The 23,935-nt window shown below is 41.1% G+C and overlaps 2 protein-coding genes across 4 annotated transcripts in view; one reads left to right on the plus strand and one right to left on the minus strand.

Annotated features, from left to right (window-relative positions):
• The window catches only part of BLNK (B cell linker), a 135,007-nt gene extending 130,483 nt beyond the window's left edge, over nt 1-4,524 (minus strand). For 2 of the 3 annotated variants that reach the window (XM_084635612.1, XM_084635611.1), the window contains exons 1-2: nt 4,374-4,524; nt 1,291-1,353 (exon numbers count right to left, since the gene is read on the minus strand). In XM_084635612.1, coding sequence (XP_084491738.1) covers nt 1,291-1,353; nt 4,374-4,514 — 204 coding nt within the window. In that variant the 5' untranslated portion in view covers nt 4,515-4,524. The remainder of the gene's footprint in view (nt 1-1,290; nt 1,354-4,373) is intronic. The other variant, XM_084635613.1, reaches the window with a different exon arrangement.
• DNTT (DNA nucleotidylexotransferase) overlaps nt 1-23,935 on the plus strand; it is a 478,907-nt gene that overhangs the window by 129,685 nt on the left and 325,287 nt on the right. The window contains exon 4 of the mRNA XM_084635618.1: nt 17,154-17,241. The gene's annotated coding sequence lies outside the window, so the exon portion shown is untranslated. The remainder of the gene's footprint in view (nt 1-17,153; nt 17,242-23,935) is intronic.

Here is a 23,935-nt window from a genome sequence, read left to right on the forward strand (position 1 = left end):
TTCTACAATGCAGAATAAGATAATCTTAAAACTGGGGAACTATTAAAAGTTTTAAAGAAAATACATAATGTGCATAGCATACTAGCAGACGTTCACTTTCACTCATTTCACTTTTGTTTTACTTTCGCTCACAGATGATCTTGCAGAACTCAACCATGGTTCCTTTTTCTTTTTGTCACTTGTCCTATTAATTTACCATTAAGTTCTGAAAAGATTTCTCATGTCCCATTCCACCAATGCTATGCAATGGGCATGTTTCTTTTTCTTGCTATGGGTAAAACTCATTCAGGTGCAAAGAATGAATACAAGGCTTATTCGTCATTTAGATTCCACCCAACACTGTCACTCATCCCACAACAAAGACTGCGAACAGAACTCCTATTACAATTTTGTTGGTAATGCATGAGCTGGCCAAGACTCAGTCTCCCTTTCCCATAGCTGTATTAGCTTTGCAGTGCTAATAGAAACAGGTAATAACTTCTTGATCTTGCAGGGGGATCTTTTATGTCCAGATGGTGTAAGTTCCAATCCCATTGGAGTCAATGGCACTCTACAGGGGGGCAGGGGTCCACTTACGCAGATCACATTACAGGATCAGAGCCTTATCAGGAGAGCGAGCGGCTATCACACCTAAGATACAGAGGAACAGGTTTCTAAGATAGGGCCATATAGACACAGTTTCTTTGCAGAGTAGAAATATACTTTAAATATTTTTTTAGCAGCTTTCTCCCCATTTTCCACAAAAGGGCCTCATTTTTGTGTTTCAGGGAGTCAGCATGGGGTTTGGAGGCCTCTACCTCAGTAACTGCTGGGATGGAAGGAGCAGTACCTTGAGTGCTTCTCTTCTCCTCCTGCTTACCTTCCTTTAGAGGTCTGACCACACTCTGATGGGAAAATAGTTCACCAGAGATAAAACCAGCCTCTAGAATTCTGTAGCAGCTGTTTAAAAAACCCTATAGAAAATGTCCTACAGAATTTAAAGGAAAGTGACCCTTTCCATAAGGGGACCTCTCTTCCAACAACCAGATGCTTGGATGGGTATCTAGGCATTTGTTGCACCTATTCTAGGATGTGTAGCAGGGCTGAGCTTTGCTACCATGAGTATGGCTTTCCTTGTTCACAGTAGCAAGCCTTGAAAATGTCTCAAAGGTCAGGATCAGAACAAGTGACTAACTTGCCATTAGTCATGAAAGAAGCCAGCATAATAGACCCTGCAGTTGTGAATACAAGTTTCACATAGAAAATCTTTCACAAGAGGTGTCTAACAGAGAAAATACTTTAATTACTTACCAAAAATTTAGCTCCATTAATATCCAGTTTTTCCACTACTACTGCAGATTCAGGCATTCGAATCTGGGGGGCGGGGGGGGGGAAGAGGATTACAAAAAGAAATTGAAAACTGTACATGAGTCTAAATCTTAGATAAGTTTATAGATAGAAATATTTTATGTTGAAATTGAACTGCATGTGGTAGTTGCAGGAGTCTGTGTATATTTCATCTGAAGAGGATAACTAGGTAAATAATCTTGCAGTGTGTGACTGGCAGGCATTCCTATAGAATGGGGCTCAGAAAATATCAACTTTCAAAATCAAACTCAGGGAATAGATATTGATATATCTTTTTTTAATTCTTAATATGTCTAAGTGGATCAGTTGTAAAGGAAAATGAAGCAAACCTGCAGTAGAGCCCTGCATGGGACTATTCTTTAATCCCGCTTCCGCTATTCTGGCAGAGGGTCCTGCGGGACTGGCAAGACTCAATCCTGCTGCAGGGCTTTACACTAGTCCTGTGCAGGGTTCTAACCTGCCGCTCCCAAGAAGCTCTGTTCCTTGACAAAAGGAAGTTAAGTGTTTGCTCAGAAAGAGAGCAGACTGGGAGGTACAGAGTGTCAAAGTAGCTTCCTGGAACTCCCATATTCATACTGTGATATGATTAGGATATGTTGTGTACAATGCATGCCTTGTGAGGTATTATGAAAGGCTTGATCAGTTAAATCTTAATATCCTGTTGAATTTTATGTACTATTGTTGTATGTAAAGTTATGAGTATTGCTATATTTGTTACTGAAATATGTTGTGAGGTTGGGAAATGCCCACAGCCAGCCTTTCAGTGGGAACAAAGGAGCAACTCTCACTGGCCAGTCAGGTGTAGATCCGTTCTGAGGGTGTGGGGGTGTGCCTGAACTTTGGTCCTAGGCTGGAAGGGAGTTCAGTCTGTGTATTGAGGACCTGAGCTGCCGGTATGCCTGTAACATCTGTTAGTGTGAGAGACTGCTTGATGCCAAACTTGCTTAGAATTTAGACAGCATTTCTATTTTTATTTCTAAGGTAACCAACTTTGATCTCTATGCCTGTTACTTATAAATCACTTAAAATCTACCTATCGTTGATAAATCTGTATTATATTTTACTTAAAAGGTGTTGGTTTTTTTTGGTTGAAGTGCTTTGAGGAATCTGAGCTCAGATTACAAACGCTGGTCCACTTTTCTTTGAAGAAGCGGTGAACTAATAAATGAGCTTGCATTGTCCAAGAGAGTCTTGAGTGTAAGATGGTGTATTTCTGGGGTGCAAGGCTGGGGGCTGGTACCTCTCTGTATGATTCATGAGTGGTTCATGCAATTTTGCTGGGTGTGGGGTTCCACATTCTGACTGAATAATCACAGCACCTGGAGGGGTGTTGCTGCTTGTCACTGGCATAGCATTTTGTGAGACAGCCCAGGCTGGAGAGTTAAGGAAGCACAGCAATCCCACAGTTCCAGGTTGTAGCTCAGGGATCCCGTCACACAGACTCAGTAGGTTTTCTTTATAAAGGGTGGCCAGTAATAGAGCTGGTTTAGTAAACGCCCTAAGAGTGTTTCTGACTGATGAGCTTTAGCACTTTGGCATGGTTTTTTAAAAGAACTGTCTTGTTGTGTACACAACTGAGGGCTTAGAAACTTCAGGAGAAAAACTGCAGCACTTTTTTTCATTAAAAATATATAGCACTTTAAGTGAATTCAAGTAGTTTAGCTTAACCATCAAATCTGTCTTAAACGCCATTAACAGTGTGAATTTAAAATTAGGGTTGTATAAATTCATTCCATTTGCTTAGAGGTGAGCCATTGAACTCAGGAAAACTATACATTTAACAGTCTCGATGCTCAGAAAGAAGGCAAATTTTGGCTTCCAATAGATGTGTAAGAACTGCTTGCAGTTGTAGAGTCAATGGGAATTGAAGGCACAGAGTCATCTGCAGTAAGTGCTCAGCACATTCCAGGCTATCACCCTTAATGACAGTGCTAAACAAGTAAACTTGAAATTTGAAAAACATATTTGTATGGCAAGGATTGTAAACTCTAGGGTCCGTTTGTCAAGTGTTTGTTCAGTGTTTGCTGATTGTTGTTTACAGTGTAGCTGTAAACATTTTGTTTGAAAGATGAACCAGAAAAAAGTGTAGTACAGAAACAAAGCTGTAAAATGATACTGGATTTTCTGAGCTGATGCTTTATTTTTATAGGAATTTTTTTCTTCAGTCTAAGTAAAGTATATTTTCTTTGTTTTTTTCCCTAAAGTATTTATGTTGGAAAACCTCCATGAGGAAAGTAAATAAAAACCAGCCAGACTTTTAACGTTAGGGTTGCTGACCCATTTAGCCAGATCAGTGTCTAAACCAGTATTTCTAAGTGAGATTTAGTAAACTGCTCTCATGTTCTAAATAATTAGTTCTTTCCAAAACAGAACAAGATTGTGACTTTGCAGGCTCCCGGAATAAAGGACAGTGTGTAGCACACTGTTGCTGGAGTATGCCAGGAACTTCCATCTTTCCAAGGTGAAATAATTTGCCATTGATATAGCTGGTGGGGATGGAGAGAATGTGTGTGGAGTGAAGGTACCACCTACTCTGCCTCCCCTGCCTGCCTGAGAACATAAGAACAGCTGTACTGGATCAGACCAGTGGTCCAACTAGATCAGTATCCTGTCTTTCAACAGTGGCACACATTATTGTGGTTCTTTGCCTTGTGCAGGATATTTTTATCTTAACAAGCAACTTCTGTCATGGAATGACACTGAATTTCAATAAAAACTGAGAGAACACAGAAAAACTTACAGAATATCAATACACATGGTAAGTCCTTGGTAGTCACAATTGCTAACTAAACCGCTTTAAACACATTTTAGCATCTATGTTTATATCCAGGAAGGAGTAATCACACATATTACAGAGAGTAGATAAAGTGGGCGAGGTAAGATATTGTGGTTCTAATATCCCGGGACCAACACAGCTACAACACTGCACACAAAGAGTAGATAAGTCCAGCAACCTATTTTGCTAGCTGAACTGAAACAAGTATGATATACTGTACTGTCTGCAGTCTGAGCCCTAGGTTCAGTACCTGTCTTAGGAGATCTGCAACTTGAAGAGTTGTCCAATTCTCACGTTCCTCTCGAAGGGGTAGTTTTGTGGCCATTTTGCTATCCGGTGAAGAGGATTTGATCTGTTTCTGGTGACAGTAAACTCTTTGCTTCACTGACATTCACCATCTGCTGTGGAAATTGAAAGAGGAAGTCCCTTTTGCAGCTTTTCCCTGCTTGCTTGCTTAAAGTACACGCCTTTTCAAGTAATTTGGAAACTGATACACTCATTATTTCAGGACAATGATTTTGAATATAAGAAGGTACTCAGTAATAGGGTCATATCATCCTTATATAGGCAGAAATATCCATTGAATTGAGTTGAGAAAAGGATACTTGTGCTTGATGATTAATGACAAAGTGTGGCCACGTTTATAGGCATTTTAGTGGCATCTGCTTCATTTTTCACATGGTGTAAAATAAGTTCGTGTTAGTGACAACTGCCTCTTGCACACCTTTAACTCCTTTTCATAGTCACTCTGATCAGCTCTTAGATTGTGTTTGACACACTTCTATGTTTTGATACACTATGATGCTATGAATAGATATAGAGAGAGTGAATATATATATATAGAGAGAGAAAGCCGAGCTCAGATACAGGATTTGTATTTCTAGATTGTCAAATTACTTAACCTGACTCTTTGTTTAAGGTGTTGGCACAGTGCTCTCAGGGTAAAATAATTCATTTGATTAAATACTGTATGCATAATGAACATTTGAAAGAAAAAAATTGGCCTCAAATTCTTAATGCTATTAAATAACATATCATCTACAAATCTTCACATCTTTATTCAATAAAATTATTTTAAAAATAAGACTAATAGATACGAGCATCATATACATCAGGAAATAAAATTGCAAAGATGCACTTCCAATAAAACCAGCTTATTATTCCAATAAAACCAGCTGCATTGCAGCTCTGAGTCACTGTAACAGAAGTAATGTGAAGTCTTCCATAAAAGGCTGGAGAGCAAGGAATGTTCTGCTTTCTAATTGCTCTTCCTGTTTTATTTCCCAGTGCAAACAGTATTTGGGCACATTTTCAAGGATTGGAACTGATTCTAACTAAGTTTAAAATATTTTGTCTGTTACCCTTTTTTAAATTCTGCTATATGTTGTGGCTGTTGCAAAGTGATTGACAGATTTACTAACAACCAGCATATTATTGAAAACCCGGTGACTGTAAAACGTTAGCAATTTACTCCATACGAGTATATATACGCAGTTTCGAAAGTGCCAAGTGCATTTTTATGTGGTATAATTCTTTGGAGTTTCATTTGGTAAACACTCAATTTTCAATTTATGAGAAGTAGTTGCATTAAGCAGAACAAATTTATCTCAGGGAATGTCATAATCTTTCTTGCTAAAATACTTACTAATACAAACACGAATAATTACATTCTATCATGTATGTAATCATTTAACATATACATTTATTGGAAACTTTAAAATCAAACTCAGCTTTACAAAAAGCAGCAACTACATCAACTTCTGTTTCCTTGACTAATATTAAGAGTGAAACATCATTTTCATTAACAATCTAAATGCTAACATCTTAGATCTTTAAGGCATCACTTTAATACAAAATATAAATACTTAGCACTGATGATTTTGTCCAGTAGATACAAAAATAGTAAAAAGAACATGGCTTACCAAACACGGGTAATTTTTTCTCCAGACGTACATATTAGAGCCGATTCCAAGTAATCTAAAGTAAGAGCCGTTTCTTGTATCTGCTATCCTGCTGCAAACACTCCCTTGTGGTTACTGTTGTTGGAATGATTGACAGGCTTACCATCTCTGGTGAGAGGGAGAAAAGGATCCTTAAAGTCAAAACCTAGTGATTTCGTATTTAGTATAAAGAAATAGAATTGAAAAAGGAAAGGGAGCATACAATTCTTTCTAAAAGTTTGATGAAACTTTGCCAGTTCGCTCTTCAGCTGCTAACATTGTCTAAAAATAATACTTAAGAGGTGAACTTACATTATTTTTGGAGCACTAGATTCACCAAGGCATTCTATCACTGACATTTTTATATCTGTGTGGATTTTCTTCTGAAGATGCTCTTGGTAGAACTGCTACAAAGTAGTTGTGCTAAGATTTGAAATCTAGTTAACAAACCTTTGTACATTCTCTCCAACTGTTAGACTAAGGTTGGGTTGAAATGAACAAGAAGACAATGGGAAACAAAGCAGAAACACATGACTGTATCTTCTTTCTCTTTCAAAATTATTTTTTAATATTCTATAACATCTTTTATGGACAAAGAAAACATGGGCATCAGTACAAAAAGAGGAACCAAATACATTGTGAATCAAGAATTCAGCTTTAAAGACAATACCTCAGTGGGAAATAACACAAATGAGTAAATTTCAGTTTTGTTCGAGGATGGTGAGGAAAAACAGAAAAGGGATATTTCATGTCAATATGATACCCTGAAAGTAGAAAGTGCTATTAAAGTCAATTGGAAAACGGTCTGTGGAACAGCTCATGTGGATGGGCTTGATCTAAAGGCCACTGAAATCACTGGAAAGTTTTCTAAGGACTTCAATGGTCTTGATCAGGCTATATTTGAAGGGAATGACAGCTCCCGGAAAGTAGCCATGGGTGAGTGAGTTTCACACAAGTTTATTTTTGCAAAAACATCATTGCATAACTGCAATAGATAAGCTTCAATCACACTTTGCAAATTTTGATTTGCCTTCATTTTCCAGGCACTTGGTTTTATGCAAAACCTTGCTAATTTCCAGTATTATTCAATAAGATTAAAACTGCTTCTTTTGCATAAGAAGAATACATGTCAGAATACATTGTTTAAAAGTGACTTCTGTTCTTCTTATCATAATTTTTTTTGCCAATTTCACTTGTGCTAAGAAAACTTCTGAAGTGCTTTGGTAGCTAATGACTCAAAGCTGTGGCAGGGGGACATCAAGACCATTTTGGGTTTGTGCAAATAGTGGGAATTAGACAGTAAAGTGTATTGTAATGGTAATGTGTATTGTGAGATTTTGAGATGTGTTCTTGCATATTTCCTGTTGTCATGATAAAAAGATGGTCTTGCTAGCTTCTGGATTGGAAATCAACAGATCTGGGTTCCATTCCTGACTGTCAGACTTCCTGTGTGACTTAGAAACGGAAAATTTCTTACCAATAATGTATTTTCTGCTAGCAACGTCTCCCACAATTCTGGACATCTGAGTTACAGTCCTCTCTCTCAAGCTTGTGGTGGCAGATAAGCGTTTTAGAGCTGCAGGGTCTGGCTATGCCCCCTCTGCTCCAGCTTGCTGCTAGATACATTATTCCCAAGCTGTGAAACTTGCGTAACATCATTAATAAATATTCCAGCTACAACGAAATAACTGTGCACATGAGACCAAGGAAGATGGTCATATGGTAACAATTCCACTTAATATCTGACCTTGACTCATGAGCCATGCAGGATGGATAGAATCGTGGGATATGCTACTATCAGAAAGGAAATTATCAGAAGAATTCTTTCCATTCTGCAGCCCAGCATGTCCCACAATTCTGGATGTCTGGGAAATAGCAAGCTGTGAACAGATGTAGGGAAGGTTATGAAACAAAAGTTTGGAGGGAAAGAAATAGCCATCTTTTCCCGAGCTCACTTAAAAGTTTGTATTATTTCTAGGCCATCACCTGCAGCACCTTCCTGCCAAAGGAGGCCTCTGCAGAAGATAGAAAGACCACCTTGTAGTGATTAATGAAGGTTTTAACTGTAGATCGCTTTGCAAATTTGTGAAGTGGAGACACTTGCTCATTTCATGAGGTTACTAAGGATCTCTTGGAGTGTACCTTGATCCCTTTTGGGACAGGAGTGTCTGATGATTTGTAGTTTTCCAAAATGATAGTCTAATCCAACTAATGATGGAGGACTTGGAAGCTCTGAGTCCCTGGCATTTTGGGTGGAAAGACATGAATAGGGAGCTTGATCTTCTCATGGATTCTGTATACTTGAGATAGATTTCCAGACTTCTAAGGTGTGTAAAAGGGCCACCAGTGCCACCTAGGGGGGTCAGGCAGGGGTGCAGCAGGTGATTGCCCCTTTTCCATTAATCCTGTCTTTCAGCTTCCCCGAAGGCTTCATGGCTTTTACTTTAGTATGGGAACTTTGTGGGGCTTGGATCTTGAACAATCGGGGTCTTCTACTGCTAGACTCTCTACTGAGGTAAAGGCTTCTGTTGATGTCCCATCTTTTGAGAGTGGATAGCGGAGTCTGGGACCACACTCTTCACTGGGCTTTGATCATGAACTTGGCTGGGTTTGCAGTGAGTCTTGCACTCTCGAGGGCTGTAGGACGGAAGTGATGTTACATCTGGCCAGTACAATGACTGTTGTAAATCAGCATGTCATCTATGTAGTCTGTAGCATTTTGGCCATGCAGTTGCAGCCCTTGGTCCATGAGTCGTTGGAAAGTGACCACTTTCCTGTGGAGGCCTAATGGTATAGTTCAGAACTGGTGCAGATCAAATGGGGTAGAGAAAGCTGTCTTTTCCTGAGATTCCAAGGTCAGAGGGATCTACCAGTACCCCTTTGTGAGGTCTACGTTGGGGATATATTTGACAATTGCCAGCCATTTGAGCCACCCTGGGCATAGGTTGGCATCAGACCTCGAGATCACATTTACTTTTCTTAAATCAATACAGATATGGGTTGTCCCATCTGATCCTGGTTCCAGCACAATGGGACTTCTCCACTACCTGCAGCTCTAATGTGGCTTGTAGCTCTTCTCACATGATGTCTCATCTTTCATGGAAGGGATTGTGGGTTATTGCAGACCTGTTGTCCTGGTTCAGTGGCTGTGTTGATACCCGAGGTGTGTCTGATCCAGTAAGGTTGAAAATCTTTCAGGGAAGGATTCAATCAATTGCTGCATTTGAGCTTTCTGGTTGAAGCTCCTCTCCCATTGGTACTGCTTGAGGGCCTAGTCTGGGTTCAGGTGGCTAGGGTGTTATGAGGAGTCCTTCTTGGTCTTTCCAGGCCTTCAGAAGGTTAACATGGTACGCCTAAATTTTTCTTTTTCTTCCCTGGCTGTCAGATTTCATAGTCAACTGGTCCCGCTTGTTTCACCACCTCAGACTTCCCCAGAGTTTGGCACAGAAGTCTGCTCTCTTCCATTGCCTGTTCCCTTTTGAGCTGCTTTGCTTCTCCTTTTAAGCCCTGCTTCCATCTTATGCAGGCTTTGCAGGTGGGGCTGGGTGTGGCCACATGGGCCCAGAGTTGCTTCTTAACCCCTTGTTCTCTCGTGTGGGGTTTGTACACAGAATCTCTGCGTGCCATACCTTTTCAGTTAGATGTTGTGATTTTGGACATAATAATGAAGGAAATACAACTTCTTGGGAAGTGCGGAAGGAGGAATTTCCTTAGGAGGAAAGGATTCTGGTGACCTGTGAAACACAGTACAGATCCTGTATAGATAAGCCTGCCAGCTCTCACATTTGCCTGGCAGACATAAGTACAAAGAAACAAATCTTAATGGATAAATAAAAGGCATACACTGAAATCAGAGGCTCAAAAAGATGGCTTGTCAGAGCCCTCAAAACTCCGGAAGGTCCCATTCTGGGAAGAGTGGCCTGACTGCTGGTCTGGCTAATCAGACTGCTTGAAGGACTCCGGCTACCTGTGAATTGTCCACCAGGGAGCCCAAGGATCCTGCAAATAGCATACTTCTAATTGCAGGCACCTGATGTGCAATGTTACTGGGCTTAAGGCCTCTGTACATGCATCCTTGAAGAAAGTCCCAAATGCTTGGAATTCCTGGATTTCTGGGATTTGCATTGTGTTCTTGGCACCAGTAGTTGAATCTGGACTAGAGAGGAGTACATTTTTAGTGTGGATACTCTCTAGACTGAAGCAATGACTCTGGAGGACAGACCGAGAATTTCTAGTGCTTCCCTCTCAATAGGCAGGCTATTAGTTGAAGCTGTTTCAGGTCTGGATGAAGAAAAGAACTCTATGAAAGATTGTTTGGTCTCCACCGAAGCTGGAGTGGAACTCCAGTTTCAGCTCTATCAGGTCTGAGAACCAAAGTAGCCTTGACCAATGAGGAGTTATCAGTATTACTGTTGCCTGTTCTCATTTTATTTTCTGGACCACCTTTCCAAGTAGTGGGAAGGGTAGAAATGCATAAAGGAGGTCCTGCAGCCAACTGTGAGATAAATCATCTGTCCCCATGGAGTTGGGGTCTGACTCGCTTGTGAATTTATTTTGGCCTCTTTGCATTCATAGGGTATGCGAACAGGCTGGTTGAAGGGAGGCCGAATGTCTGAATGATGAGATCAAAGACCTTCTGATTCAGGCACTACTCCTTGTTGACCCTGCACCTGCTGAGCCAGTCTACCTTTTGGCTCTGGTCCTCTTTGATGTGGATCACTCTGAGGGAAAGGAGGCTCCACCATTTGGGCTGCATTTTGCCATCAGCTGATATTTTGTGCTTTAATTAAAACAATTCCTGAGCTTCTATCGTTTTCCATTGTGAATAAAGAGTCATAACACTGTAAATTGATGTGTAAATGCTAGAATGACAGTAACCTCCACAGAGCTGCCTCTGGTGGAGAGAGTGGGCTGGGTCCTCTGTAGAATATGAAACAAAAAAGCCCCTTTCAGTGAAGAATGTGGTTTTGGAGATGTATTCTCCCATCCTGGATCCAGGTTGCCAGGACAGAGGCAATGGCCTGACTTCTCTATTGGCACGCAGGTCTGTCAGAGCTGTTAGCCAGGACTCCACACTTTGGGAATATGGATACGTTAAGTTTTAGCCCCCTGACTATAACTTAGAATGGGAGGAAGCTGCTCCACTTCTCCGAGAACTCAAGGCGATGCTGTATATACACACTTCTTCCTCAATATCATCCTCCTGTGCCTGTGTATAAATACTGGGGCTTTAAGGGAAAGCACCATATAGCATGAGAGTTAGCAATATTGATTACCTGAAGGCTACTGCAGGGAAGCTGCAGTCCACTGGGGAGTCTTGCCAGGCTGTGAATGTACTTAAAGGGGCAACACATGTCTCTGACTCACTCACTCACTCTCTGTCTGTCTGTCTGTCTCACTTTCTCTCTCTCTCACACACACACGCACACACACACACGAGAGTTTTTCACTCACCTTCCAACACATACTTGTAGCGTTCTTGTTGTTGTTACTACTTGATCCTTCCTGCAATGCGCATATATTCTCTGTAATTTTATTCTTTCAAAGTGCTGTTTGAATTTTTTGACTGGTCTATGCATTTCATAATTTTTATTTTTCTCTTATGCTTAAATTTAATTCTTTGAGTAGTGAGTTCCAAAATGCCTAACCAGTCCTGGCTGAAGTAATTATCCCTATGATAACTTTTTAATAATATATATTGTATCTAGGTTTTTTTGTTTCTACTGGTGGTGCATATCTGCACATTACCTCTATAATTTGGTGCACACAACAAAATTCATTCCGCACATGGATGGAAAAAATTAGAGGGAACATTGATTTTAGCTGTTAGTGGCGGTGCCTCACTGCTAGTGCATGCTGGGTAGTCTCTTTCTTTCACCAGAAACAGTGTCAACACAGGTCATTTCCACTGGGCTTCGGCACCCCTACCTCACTACTCAGCAAGTGCAGTTCAGTTGAGGGCGAACCCCTCAATCAGGGCATGCCAAGTACAGTTTTGCTCCCCTTGATTCACACAATGATAATACTTTATTACCCCTGCACCCAATAACAAAGTGACTTGCAATCCAACACCCGTCAGAAGTGATCATTTGGACAAAGCAGATCCATCATGCTGTGCACCGAGGCAGAGTGGGTGTGTCTATGCAAACAAGGTTGGTTCCTGAAGTCCTCTTCCCCAGCTCATCACTGGGTGTCAGAGGAGAGTTCATACTGACCCTGCTTACTTCAAAGTGGAGCCAAAGTCAGGGTGATCTCTGTCCTTAAGAGCTTTGAGATCTTCCAGCCAGGAAAGAGATGCTCCCACAAAGCAGGTAGCTGTGAGGAATGCTCAGAAGGTTGTGGAGGAGGCTTCAAAGCCCTTTTTGAGTGGCCTCCATCTTTCTATCTGTGGGTTTCTTAGGGTAGAACTCCCCTTCTGGGGGAATGATCATATCCTTGAGGAGGAACGCTTCAGCGGCATCAACCTTTGGTGTCTCAGCAATAGAGCTCGTTGGTTCTTGAATGCTGTTGAGCCTGAGGTTGCTCTTGTTGAGGGCAAACATATCACCAGGCTTAAGCAGGCCATTTGTCTGAAGCCAGACAGTCCTCCCCCCACCCATGTTTTTGACCTCTGTCTGGCACTGAGGAAAAAAAGATGTGGTTTTGTCTAGTATTGTGGGGGGACGACAGAGGATGCCATTTCCTCCCACTAGTGTAATTTTGGTTGGACATATTCCTGGAGGTTTTATCACATGACATCTTTAATTAAAAATTCGTCTTCAATTCCTGGAGACTCCAGGACAATCTTGAATGTGCAAATGCATGTGAGGTCCTGCTGGTGGGGACAGCCCCAGGCCATTCCTGAAATACCAGAATGTCTGGTATTCAGGGGATGTAGCAATGCTCACCCTAGGCTTGTTCCATACATCCCTAATCACTTCTTCTGAGGAGGAGTGAAGCGAGTATTGCAACCTCATGGGAGAATTTGACGGGAGAAATTTACTCTTATTCTTACTTATAGAAGCCTGCTCAGGTTTGAAAGCCAGACAGCTCAACTTCTTCACAGAAGGAAGGGGAGTAGTCAGAGGACTTGTATCTCCTTGATTTTTCGTGCTTTTTCTTTCTATTTTTGGCATTTTTAGATTTAAAACCTCCCCCATTGTTTGCATGCTTTGGGAGCATAGAAAATCTGCTGCCACTTTGTGAGAACTTCTGCAGCTTGGCTTCCTTAGGGTCTGGAGCCCTCTTGAGTGGTCTGTCTCAGAATCCTCTCCTGCTGGGTCCCATTCCTTCTAGGATGAGGTGGGGGACTTGTCAGAACCCTCCTGGTTGGCTTGGGGGGGAGGGGGGTCTGATTAGAAGCACGGCTTCTTTCCCTAGGATGCTCAGGACCTATTTTAAGATTGGGGGGTGTGTGGAATTGTGGCCCTGTGAGCCTTCCATCTCTGTTTTGTTATAGGAGTTGCTTGGGACTTACCCCCCAAGTTGAGTAGTCAGTCCTCCTAACTTTTGGAGCCTCTCCCTGCTCTGCACTAGGGTTCCTGATCCATTTCCCCCCCTTTGGAGTCATGGCTACCTCAGTGGGTAGGGGACTCCACCTGTCTGTCCAACCGCAGCTCCAGGATCTAGTGGAGTTGGAGACAGAAGGCAGGACGCATCTGTGCACAACTTGACATTTGCCAAGCCTGGGAAGGCTGCCTTACATATACAGCACTGCTTGGATTTGCTCTGGTGCTTTCTTGGCTGCCCTGCTATGCCTGTGGGGGTAGAGGAGCCAGCAGTCAGATGCTGCAGCAGATGCTTAAGGAGAGTTAAACCTCTGAGGGGTTAACAGACCCAGGAAGAGGAAGAAATGTGGAGGAGGGAGAACACTACTCCCCATTGCCCCAACAAATGAGCAAAAAAAATTAAAGTAGAAAGAGTCAGGGCAGGAACAAAAAAACCACCTTTGTCTGCTGCTGTGGAGGCAGAGGAAAACTGGCAGCAAGCAGGAGCAGAGGGGCTCCAAAACACTGGCCGCCTCTGTGAAGTGTGGAGAAAGAACAGCCCAGATGTCCAGAACTGTGGGTGACACTAGGCTGCAGCAATTCATTTAGGGGAGATTTTCAAAGGGACAATGGGGGTTGGATGCCTAACAGCCCTTGTGCCTTTGAAAATCTCCCCCTTAATCTCTGTCTCAGTTTCCCATTTGTAAATGATGGAATGATAACACTTTCCTCCATTACAGTGGTGTGGTGAATGGATTTATCCTTGTATATGTAAGGGGCTCAGATACTGTGGTAAGGAGACCCATAGGCAAGTTTATAAATAAAAGGTAACTTCCTAGTGCCATTTTCTGATAAAAGTCCACATTATGACAAAGATAGGTGTGCTAAACATCCAGTTTCCTTGTAATCAGAATAGGCAAAAAATAAAACCCTTTAAGGGTGTGTCTAAACTGGTTGCCATGTTTAAATATGTATAATAAAGTGGTGCAGTAGATGACTAGAGGAAGTGAACACTGAGCTAACACAAGATATGCATATATAGTGGATGTTGTTGCAGTACACTTTTGTTCTTATGTTTGTGGTTATGGGTCACTGAGCACATGAAGTGATTGATATAGTGTGAGATATTACAGGAATGTTCAAATCTAAATTGTGAGGAAGCTTTTTTTGTGATGGAAAAGTTAACTTAAATTGTTTAACCACCCTATTAATTACCTGAGTATTCAGTTCATTCTAAATAGTAATAAAGAGCCATTCCATAGTTCTTTTTCAGGCAAATCTCCCTGTGATATCATTGGAAAATTTCCGAAAGGACTTTGACTCTCGGTTCATAATTGCAAAAATAAGTTTAGCTATTGATTTTAAAAACTGGAAAAAAAATCTGTTTTATGCTGTGTAACTGGTAGTAAGTGTAATTCAGTTTAACTGAACAGTCAACCTGCTTAGCTCCAAATATAACTCCAAAATGTGTTTCCCTCAGAAAAAGTAATGACATTGCATATGGAAGTTTTAATTACATGAAATCTCCCCTTAATAATTTCATAAGTGGATCACCCCCCGCCACCAAACAGTTTGCATCTGCAGTGACCCAACCAAGGGATGAAATTCTGGCTCTGTTGAAGTCAATGGTAGGACATGTCTTACCCCCTAATATGTCCCTCGGTCCAACTGTAGGAAAACTAGGGCTGGCCATGTTTTTTGATACTTTTACTTTGAGTTTTCCAACCAGCTCCAAGGGCAAGCTCAAGGTTGAAGAGTGGAACAAGGGCAAAAGTTCCCAACTGAGAAAGATCTGAGCCTTAAAGTTCAGATTTGTATCTGAAGTTCCATGGAGTTTGGTTCCGGAGCGTTGGCTTAGCCTCATCTCTTGCTCTTTGTGGCAAAGGTAAAAAATATATCCTAGTCTTCTATCCAGTCATAAGTGCAGACCATCCTTTTCTTTCATCATGTCTAGACAGTTTCTACTTTAGCTGCTTTACTGCTTTCAATATATTCTCTATCTTCTTTGTCTCCCTTGTTCTTCTCTATGTTCCTATGGAAATATACACCTTCCCATTCTTCATTTTTCAGTAAAATTTTAATCTGTCCCTTGGTTGATTGCTTGTTTTTCTGTTCTATATGCCACAGTGGGTTGATATAAAGTCTCAAGAGGACTTATTCTTAATATTATAATTCAACCTTCTAAAGTCTCCTCTATTTCTCCATCATAGTTGCCTTCCCCTTATCTTCCTGGTGGGCAATAGATGTAATCAATTGTCCTAAGTAGACATATCTCAGAGGCTTTTAATGCTTTCTTACCCACTCTTAATTTTGCCTCCTTTTGCACTGAAAATAACTTTGCTCTCCTGCACATCTGTTTGGAATCTACATTGAGTACTTAGTTTTCTTCATCCTGTAAGAAATTCTTGTTCTTAACTGGTACAGTAAAGAAGATAAAAAATACCTGCCACACTTGTGACATCCATTCACCTGAAATTCTCTTTGATCTTTGAAGGCTACAATTGATGATGAAATGCTTGGTTGGGGTATCTTTTTTTGTGGGTGTTCCAACATTCTTTGGAATTTAATTGAGCTACTTTTTAAAATTATATTTGTTTGAACAGCTTGGCAGCGCATGAAGTCAGAGCTATGGAGCTGCAATTATACATTGGGCTTTTACAGCCTGAGTTTGCACATACAGTATATGCTATGTCTTTGCAGAAAGACATAACCACTCAAAATGCATGTTCAAACTCTCAGTTAAAATATAAGAAGTTGATTTGCCACCTTGGAACTCTATACAAGTGCTTGAAAATTTTACTTTTTTATGCATAAAAATCTGCCTGGGTTATTCAAAACATACGTGAGCAATATTAACTACTTTTGCGTATGATATATAGTATTATAGCCTTATAATTGACTGATTTGTCTTGCTTTATCGTTTAAATAGAATCCCTGTGTAACTGAAATTTGAAAATCAGCAACTGGGACTCATTAATTCCTTTTTAAATAAAGGTTATGTTTATGTGGACATAACCAAGACTGTCAACAAAAATTAAACCCTATTGATTTGAGCATTAATATTTACATAAAGTTTCTCAAGTCACATGACACCCAGTTTGTTATAATTGGAAGAACAACATAAAATTACCACCCAAAGTCTCAGCGACTGTAACAACACATCTGTCTATAGTATGATGCAGGTTGACATTTTAAGTGTTCAGGGCCATTCTGATATTAGTGCAGGAACTGCAATGGGTCACTTATGTTGCATCAAGACAGAATTCCTGGATATAAATACTAGCTTTCTTCTTCTCTGCCACCTCCACCCATTTGGTTCTGATCTCCCCCCGCCTCGATTACAGTTTTGGGCTTCCCCTCTAGGATGTACCTTTCTATTTCCTCAGGAACACCCTCTAAGAACTTCTCCATTTGTATTAGGAGAGACAGATCTTCCAGAAATTTAACATTTGCTCCTGATATCCAGGCATCCCCATTTTTTATAATGTGGTAGATGTCAGGAAAATGCCATGTCTGGTTTCCACCTTAGGGCTCTAGGCTGCCGACAGGCATGCTCAGGTGTTAGCCCCATTCTAATTCTGGCCTTTTGTTTAAAAATTTTGTACTCGTTCATGTGTTCCTTAGGCATTTCAGCTGCCACCTCTGCTAAGGATCTACTGAATTGCGGCCTCAGCTCCACCATATACTGATCCGTAGGGGTGTTGTACCCAAGGTAGGTCCTTTCAAAATTTTCTAAGAAGGCCTCTGTATCATCGCCTGCCTTGTATGTGGGGGATTTCTTGGAATGGGGAGTGGTTCCTGGAGAAGGACTGTTAGGGTTACCTGGTAGACCCAGCTTAGCCCTTTCCAGCTCTAAGCACTTCAGCTCTAACTCTGCCTCCAAGTGTTTTGCTTGCATTTCTGACTCAAAGTGCTTCGCCTCTCTTTCCGCTTCCCTCTCCAAGTGCATCATCTGTAGGAAGAAATCCCTGTCTTCCGCAGACAGAACTCGGTCTGGGTTAAGGGCATCCCTCCATCTTGGCACCAGGATCTCGGTTGGGGAAAGGCTGGTCCTCTTCCCTCCTGAGAAGTTCCTGTTCGCCCATTGGCTCCCTTCATTTCCATCATGGGGTTGGATGTCTGGGCTTGATCTGGGTCTGTCTTCTCCATGGTGTGCCGCTTTGGGAAGCCTGGTTTTTCTAAGGTTTCGGTGCCTGACCTCAACCTCATGCACAGGCTGCCCTACTCTAGCCTAACTATTTCATTGCTACAAAGCTAGAAACGAAAAAAAAAACCAAACCTGCTTGTTGGACTCGCTGGCTTGGCAGGCTGAACCCTCTCCTTGCCTGTTCCCCCTCAGGCAGCAAAGAAAAGAGAAAATTCCCTGGCTTTCAAGCAGCCAAAAGGAAAAATGTGTCCTTTTAAAATCCTGAGGTCTGTGCTTCTGGTTCAGAATGATCCCACTGCTCTGCCACCATGTCAAGGCTGATTCCCAGTTCTGGCACTTCGAGTGCAGAAGGTGGGGGACCGCAAGGATTTAAAAAATTAATACTGGCCACTCCAGGCTGGTATTAAACTCCCAAAGTTAAAGCTTTTCTCTGACCTTGGTAAACACTGCCACCACCCAAGTGAAAAACTGCCTCTTGCAAATCCTGGAAAAACTCACTTGGGAAGTTTTCTCTGAGGCCCCTCAGCTTTTCCACCTCTCCCTCAGGGAAGCCGAGAAAGAAAACAACAAAAGGGAAACCCAGCTGTTGTCACCAGCTAGTTGAAAAACATATGCACAGACCTTTTAAGACACAAAACCAATCAGATTCTTAAAGGTAAATTTTTTTAAAAACTAAAAGAAAGAAAATACATCTGGAACTTAGGCTTTTGCTAGATTTTAAAATATGAATTCCAAAAATTAAGCACCCAAAATAGCTTTCTTGGGGGTTCCGCTTAAGGGTTACAGGCAAACAAAAGCATCTGGGGTTAGCATGGAGGAATCCACAAGCCTTACAGAAAATAAAAGAAATAACCCTGATCGCATTTATCTAAACATTCCCTGTCCCAATTAATTCTTCTAGGTATGGACGATGAATTTTCGTACCTGGTCAAAACTTTACCCAGCATTTCAGCTGCTCCCATCTCTTCAGCCCAGAGAGAACAACAGAGACACAAAGGGAAAGCTTTTTTCCCCATTTTAAAAAGTTTTAGCCTTCCCATTGGCTCTTTTGGTCAGGTGTCCACTCCTTTTTCTTTACCTGGGGAATTTTTAACCCTTTACAGGTAAAGCAAACAGCCACCAAGAGGGACCTTTATAGCTAGCTGGGTGTCCATAAAAGGGAGCTCCCCCCTTCATTTATCACAGATGTAAAAGCATGAATGTCTGTTTAGAGTTTATCCAAAAGTATACTACTCTCTTTGGGTAGGGAAACTGAGCTGGGATCTCACAAGCACAAGAATTCTCAAGTGATTTCCCTTACTTCTTTGTTTTAGCCTATAGTCGTTGGAAGTACCAAGGATACTGGTATAAATTGTCATAGTTCTATTGGCTATCCCGACTTAGAGCAGATGATATTTGGCCCTAACATTTTTGGGGATATTTCAGTATTTTTCCATCTAGTCTTAACTGAAGCCAGCAAGTGCAGTGGATAGTGAAAATTATATACAAACAGAGCTGAATTTTTGAATTCCCCACAAAAAATTGTGCTTTCTGGAAGTGATATTAAATAGTGAATATAAATATATTTATGGAAGTGGGGAGAAACTGTGACAGGAATAGCTGGGGGAAAGTGAGTCACCCAGAGATGACAGATAGTGGATTCTGATGGGGTAATGAGCCCATATTCAACAAGGGAATTAGAAAGGCCATGGCCAGGGGTGTCTTCATTTGCTCTGGGTTTCCTGCTGAGAAATTTGGTGTCCTGTGTAGTGCTGGCCCTACAGGGGAGCTGACTTTGTCTGGACCTGACAGAGGTGGAGTTGATTTAATTTGACTGGGTCAAGCAGCGGCCAAGCTAGTGGAGCTGACTTTGTGGGACTGAACTGAGTATACACAGATCAGAGTTGGAACTGACGGTGTGGCCTTCTCTGGACTGCAGTGGACAGGCTGAGGAGAACCACCTGTAGTGATTAGGATCACTGCAGAGTCACTCTAATTGGCTTAGTGAATGAGGTTTTGGTGGTTGGGCATTGTTTGGTGAGTAAGAGTTCTGGGCCTCAATTAATATCTGGGTTTGTGGAGTCAGCCGTACCTCTCATACAATGCTGGGGGTTTTGCTCATTTGCTTTTATGTACATTTGTGGTTTGTTTTTACCCCAAATAAAAGATATCTGTGGTTTCATAGTCCTGAGGATTCCCGTCTGTGTGCCTGAGGGGAAGAAGCACCTGTAGAGGTGACTGTGATATTTAAATTTTAAATTCCTTAAACCTGGGAGAGGATAAAGTTTTAAGTGAGAGCTCGAGCCAGTCATTTTATTTATTTTAAATGTGACTTCTAGGTGTCATTGACTTTAAACCTTCCTGCCACGAATGATACCTAGTAGAAGGCTTATATTAAGGTTACATTATTTTATTTTTATTTTAAAAAATTCTAATATCAAAAGTGTTACACGAAGGATTAGTACCAATTCTAAGTAGCAATTAAATGGGTCACCAGAGGATGTGTCCAATTTTGAAGCATTAATTTGTAAAACAAGTTTCTTTTGAGCTGCTGATTTGCTTGAGCTGCATCCGTTTGCTGCTTCCTCTTTTGCATAAAAATAAACGTAAAGATTTGTGTGTGTGCATGCACACAGAATAAATAAAGTACCTGACGGTTCATTTATGAAAGCAGAAGTGATTAAAATATAAGCAGGAGCCAGTACATCAGAGATAATGAAAGGAGAGAAGAGCAGAGGCTGCAGCATGTGTAGAGCAACAAAACCACATCTAAGTGTTTGTGACAGTTGTACTTGTAGGACTGATTCATTGGGAATTGTATGAAGAATGTGCCCATTGGGTTGTACATGTGTAAGCAGTCAGGTAAATATCAGACTCTGAAAATAAATCAATACTGCACTTAAAAAATGTGTGGATTTTTGAGGGGCGAGGAAGGTTATTTTATTTCATTTTCATATTGCAAACAAAGGAGAAAGGTTTGCATGACCCTAACAAGAAAGTTAAAAGATCAGGTGCAAACTAGAACTGACTTCTTTTCCGTTATGTATCTTTTCTTGTTTATTACATGTAGTCAGAAAGGGTGCATGACCCTGCCAGCTAGGAACCTCAGAGAGGGAAATCTCAAAATAATACTGCACAGCAGTGATTGTCTGGTGTTACCTCATTTTCTGTGCTTCTGATAGGGTTTTTCATTCTAAAATGTATTAGCAATGGGCTGCAGTGATACCAGTAGGTCACAAAATTAATTGAGAAAAAAATTAAGGGAGAATTGGGAGGGAAAAAGAAGGGGGTGAAATCAGAGTTTTTTGCAGCCTCTCTGTAAGCAAATAACTGGGATAAAGGAGGGCAGAAACTGAGGAGGGAGTTTGCAGCATGTGTGTTAGTGGATGGTGTGATGTGATGCTCCATAGTCTTTATAGAAATATGCTTATGATATGAATATGATATAACTAAGATATATTTTATGCAAGATAGCTCATGTAAGACATCATTGGAAAGGGTGTGATTTACTGAATGTGATTATCCCATTTGTATGCACATATCATTTCTGTATCTGGAGTTAGGAATATTGACTATGTAACAATTACAACTGTGGTTATACTTGGAGACACCTACCAGACAGTAAGCAATCTGTCTTGATGGGCCATTAGGAAAAGACAGTGAGTCTTTAAAGATGTGGATCTTCCATCTTCCTGGAGTGCCTTCCCGTGGACATTACAAATAAACCTGATTTCATGGTTGCTTTGACACTGCAAGGTCAGGTGATAATGTCACCTGATACAAAGTACCATCTTGGACACTGCTGGTACTTTTCCACTGGAAACAAAGGAAATGTAAATTCTATTTAAGCCTGGGGAGTAAGGCAAACAGGACTCTTCTCCATTGCCTTCCTGCCCAAGAAGAAAGACTGCTGAAAGTACCTGAAGAGATAAAGGAACTGAGCTGACGGAAAGGTAAGGGCTGAGTCCAGACTAAGACAGGAGTCTAGTCGGTAAAGAGAAATACCTGGAACTCTAAGCTACAGACACTCTGTCCCTTGCCTAAAACAACATTTAGGGTGAGAAATTACATTTTGTAACCTGTTTCTTTAGTGTATTGAGTTTAGTTTGCATGTTTTGTTTCACTTGCTCAGTAATCTGCTCTGTTCTGTTTGCTATCCCTTATAATCACTTAAAATTTACCTTTTGTAGTTAATAAACTTATTTCTTATTTATAACATAACCCAGTTTGTGCAATTCATATCAGGGGGCGGGGAGGGGGGCAAGAAGCTGTGCATCTCTCTCTCTCCACCTTGAGGGAGATGGTGATTTTTATGAGCTTGCACTGTGTAGATTTTTCTATACAGCACAAGACAATATTATTTTGAGTTTACTCCCCAAAGGGGGTGTGCATGTGAGTTCTGGGTGAATCTCCGAGCTGAATCCTCTCACACACAGCTGATCTGTCTGTGTCTGCAGCTGGGTGTGGCCTTACTTCTGTGTGTGTGTGTGCGCACGCACGCGTGTGCTAGAGAAGGCTTGAGGGCCTGGCACAGCATAAACAGGGTGATCAGCAGGGGGCTTGCTTGCTAAGCCTTTCTCCCATATCCTTAACGGTCCCATGTGAATTTCAGGCTGCTTTCTTCCATACCTGTTTTCTGAAGTCTCTTTTAAAGAGAAAGTCGGTTCCAGAAGCTTTGAATAATTTTGGAAGACCTTTTTCTTAACCCACAGCCATAGGATTTTATGAACAAGGCTCAGTTGACAAAGTCAATGAAATGATAAAATCTCAATGAATAAATTACCTCTACAGCTTCTCTCGGTCCCCTCTGCACAAACTGTAGAGGTTCAACCAAAGGTCAATTCAAGAGGCATGATGTTGCTAATACGCTTTCTATTGCTGCTATTATGTTCCAAATCATGGAGGATGCATCCAGAAAAAGATGTGATCTAGTTTATTGTGCTTGCTGAATCTCAGCCTGAGAAGAATGATGCCTTTGAATAGCACCACCAGCCATCATAACTACAATAATTCAGCACCCCTTTCTTCTCAGTCCTCTTTATTGACACATTGTTATTATGTAACATTTTGATAGTGACTACAGGCCTCAACCAGAGAGGTCCTAAATAAAAATGGTCTCTGACCCAAGGATTTTAAAATCAGCACGAAAGAATAGAAAGGACAAATATATTCTCTAATGATCACAGTCAGAATCAGAGAAGCATGTCTATAATGCTCTTAGTACCTCTGGGTTTTTGTAGGGTACAGATTATTTCCAATTCTCCTCATCAACTAACTCTTTTCCTTGCCAGATCTCCTCCGTAGCTTCAGCATTTCCTGCTTGGTTGCCGTAGAGAGATACAAGGAAAACACCATTGCAAATATGCCCACAGCTATTTTCTATTCACAATGCCAATGACGCTTCTTATGGTGTGAAGTGACTACACTACAGAATTGTTTCAGTTGCTTCAATTCATTCCCTTCCCCGCTCCTCCAGACAAGGGCAGTAGCTCCACTAATCAATTGGCCTCATTAGCACTGACCCCACACTTGGTAAGGCAATTCCCTTTTTTTCATGTGCTGTGTATTTATACCTGCTTACTGTATTTTTCACTCCATGCATCTGATGAAGTGGGTTATATCCCACGCAAGCTTATGTCCAAATAAAGGACTCCTTGCAGTTTTTAGTTAATGTAAAGCGCTCATCCTGCACACAATATGGCCCATCAAAGGCAAATGAGGCATTGTGTAGCATCAAAGGACAGAGAGCTTCTTGACTGATTCCAGGAAGGGGAAACCAGCATATAAATTCATCCCATTAACTTGGTTTCTAGGGTAAGAGAGGATAAAAATCCCTGACAAGGAGAAACTAAGATCTTTATGCTATTTGGACTCTGAGAGGCGAAGATTCCTAAACATAAGCAAGAGATCCCCATGTTGCTTGGCATGAGTCAGCACTGAAAGACATAGAGCTGCTTATCATAAATCTAAGAATGTAACTCATTTATGTATGTATGTTTCCTATATTTTAACCTTGTAAATAACTTATTTTTTTCTTAGGTAATAAATCTTTAGTTAGTTTATAATAGGAATGGCTACAGGCATTGTCTTTGATTTGAGACCTGAGTACATTTGACCTGAGGTAAGTGACTTGTCCTTTGGAACCATGGGTAACCTGAATACTGTTGTGACTTTTGGTCTAAAGTGACTGTCTATGACATAGTCCAGCTTGCCTGGGTGGCAAGATAGACTGGAATGCCCAAGGGGACTGTCTGTGCATGATAAGATTGTTATAGTGCTT

This window comes from Lepidochelys olivacea (genome assembly GCF_965140295.1).
Source record: "Lepidochelys olivacea isolate rLepOli2 genome assembly, chromosome: 7".
Lineage (NCBI taxonomy): Eukaryota > Metazoa > Chordata > Testudines > Cheloniidae > Lepidochelys > Lepidochelys olivacea.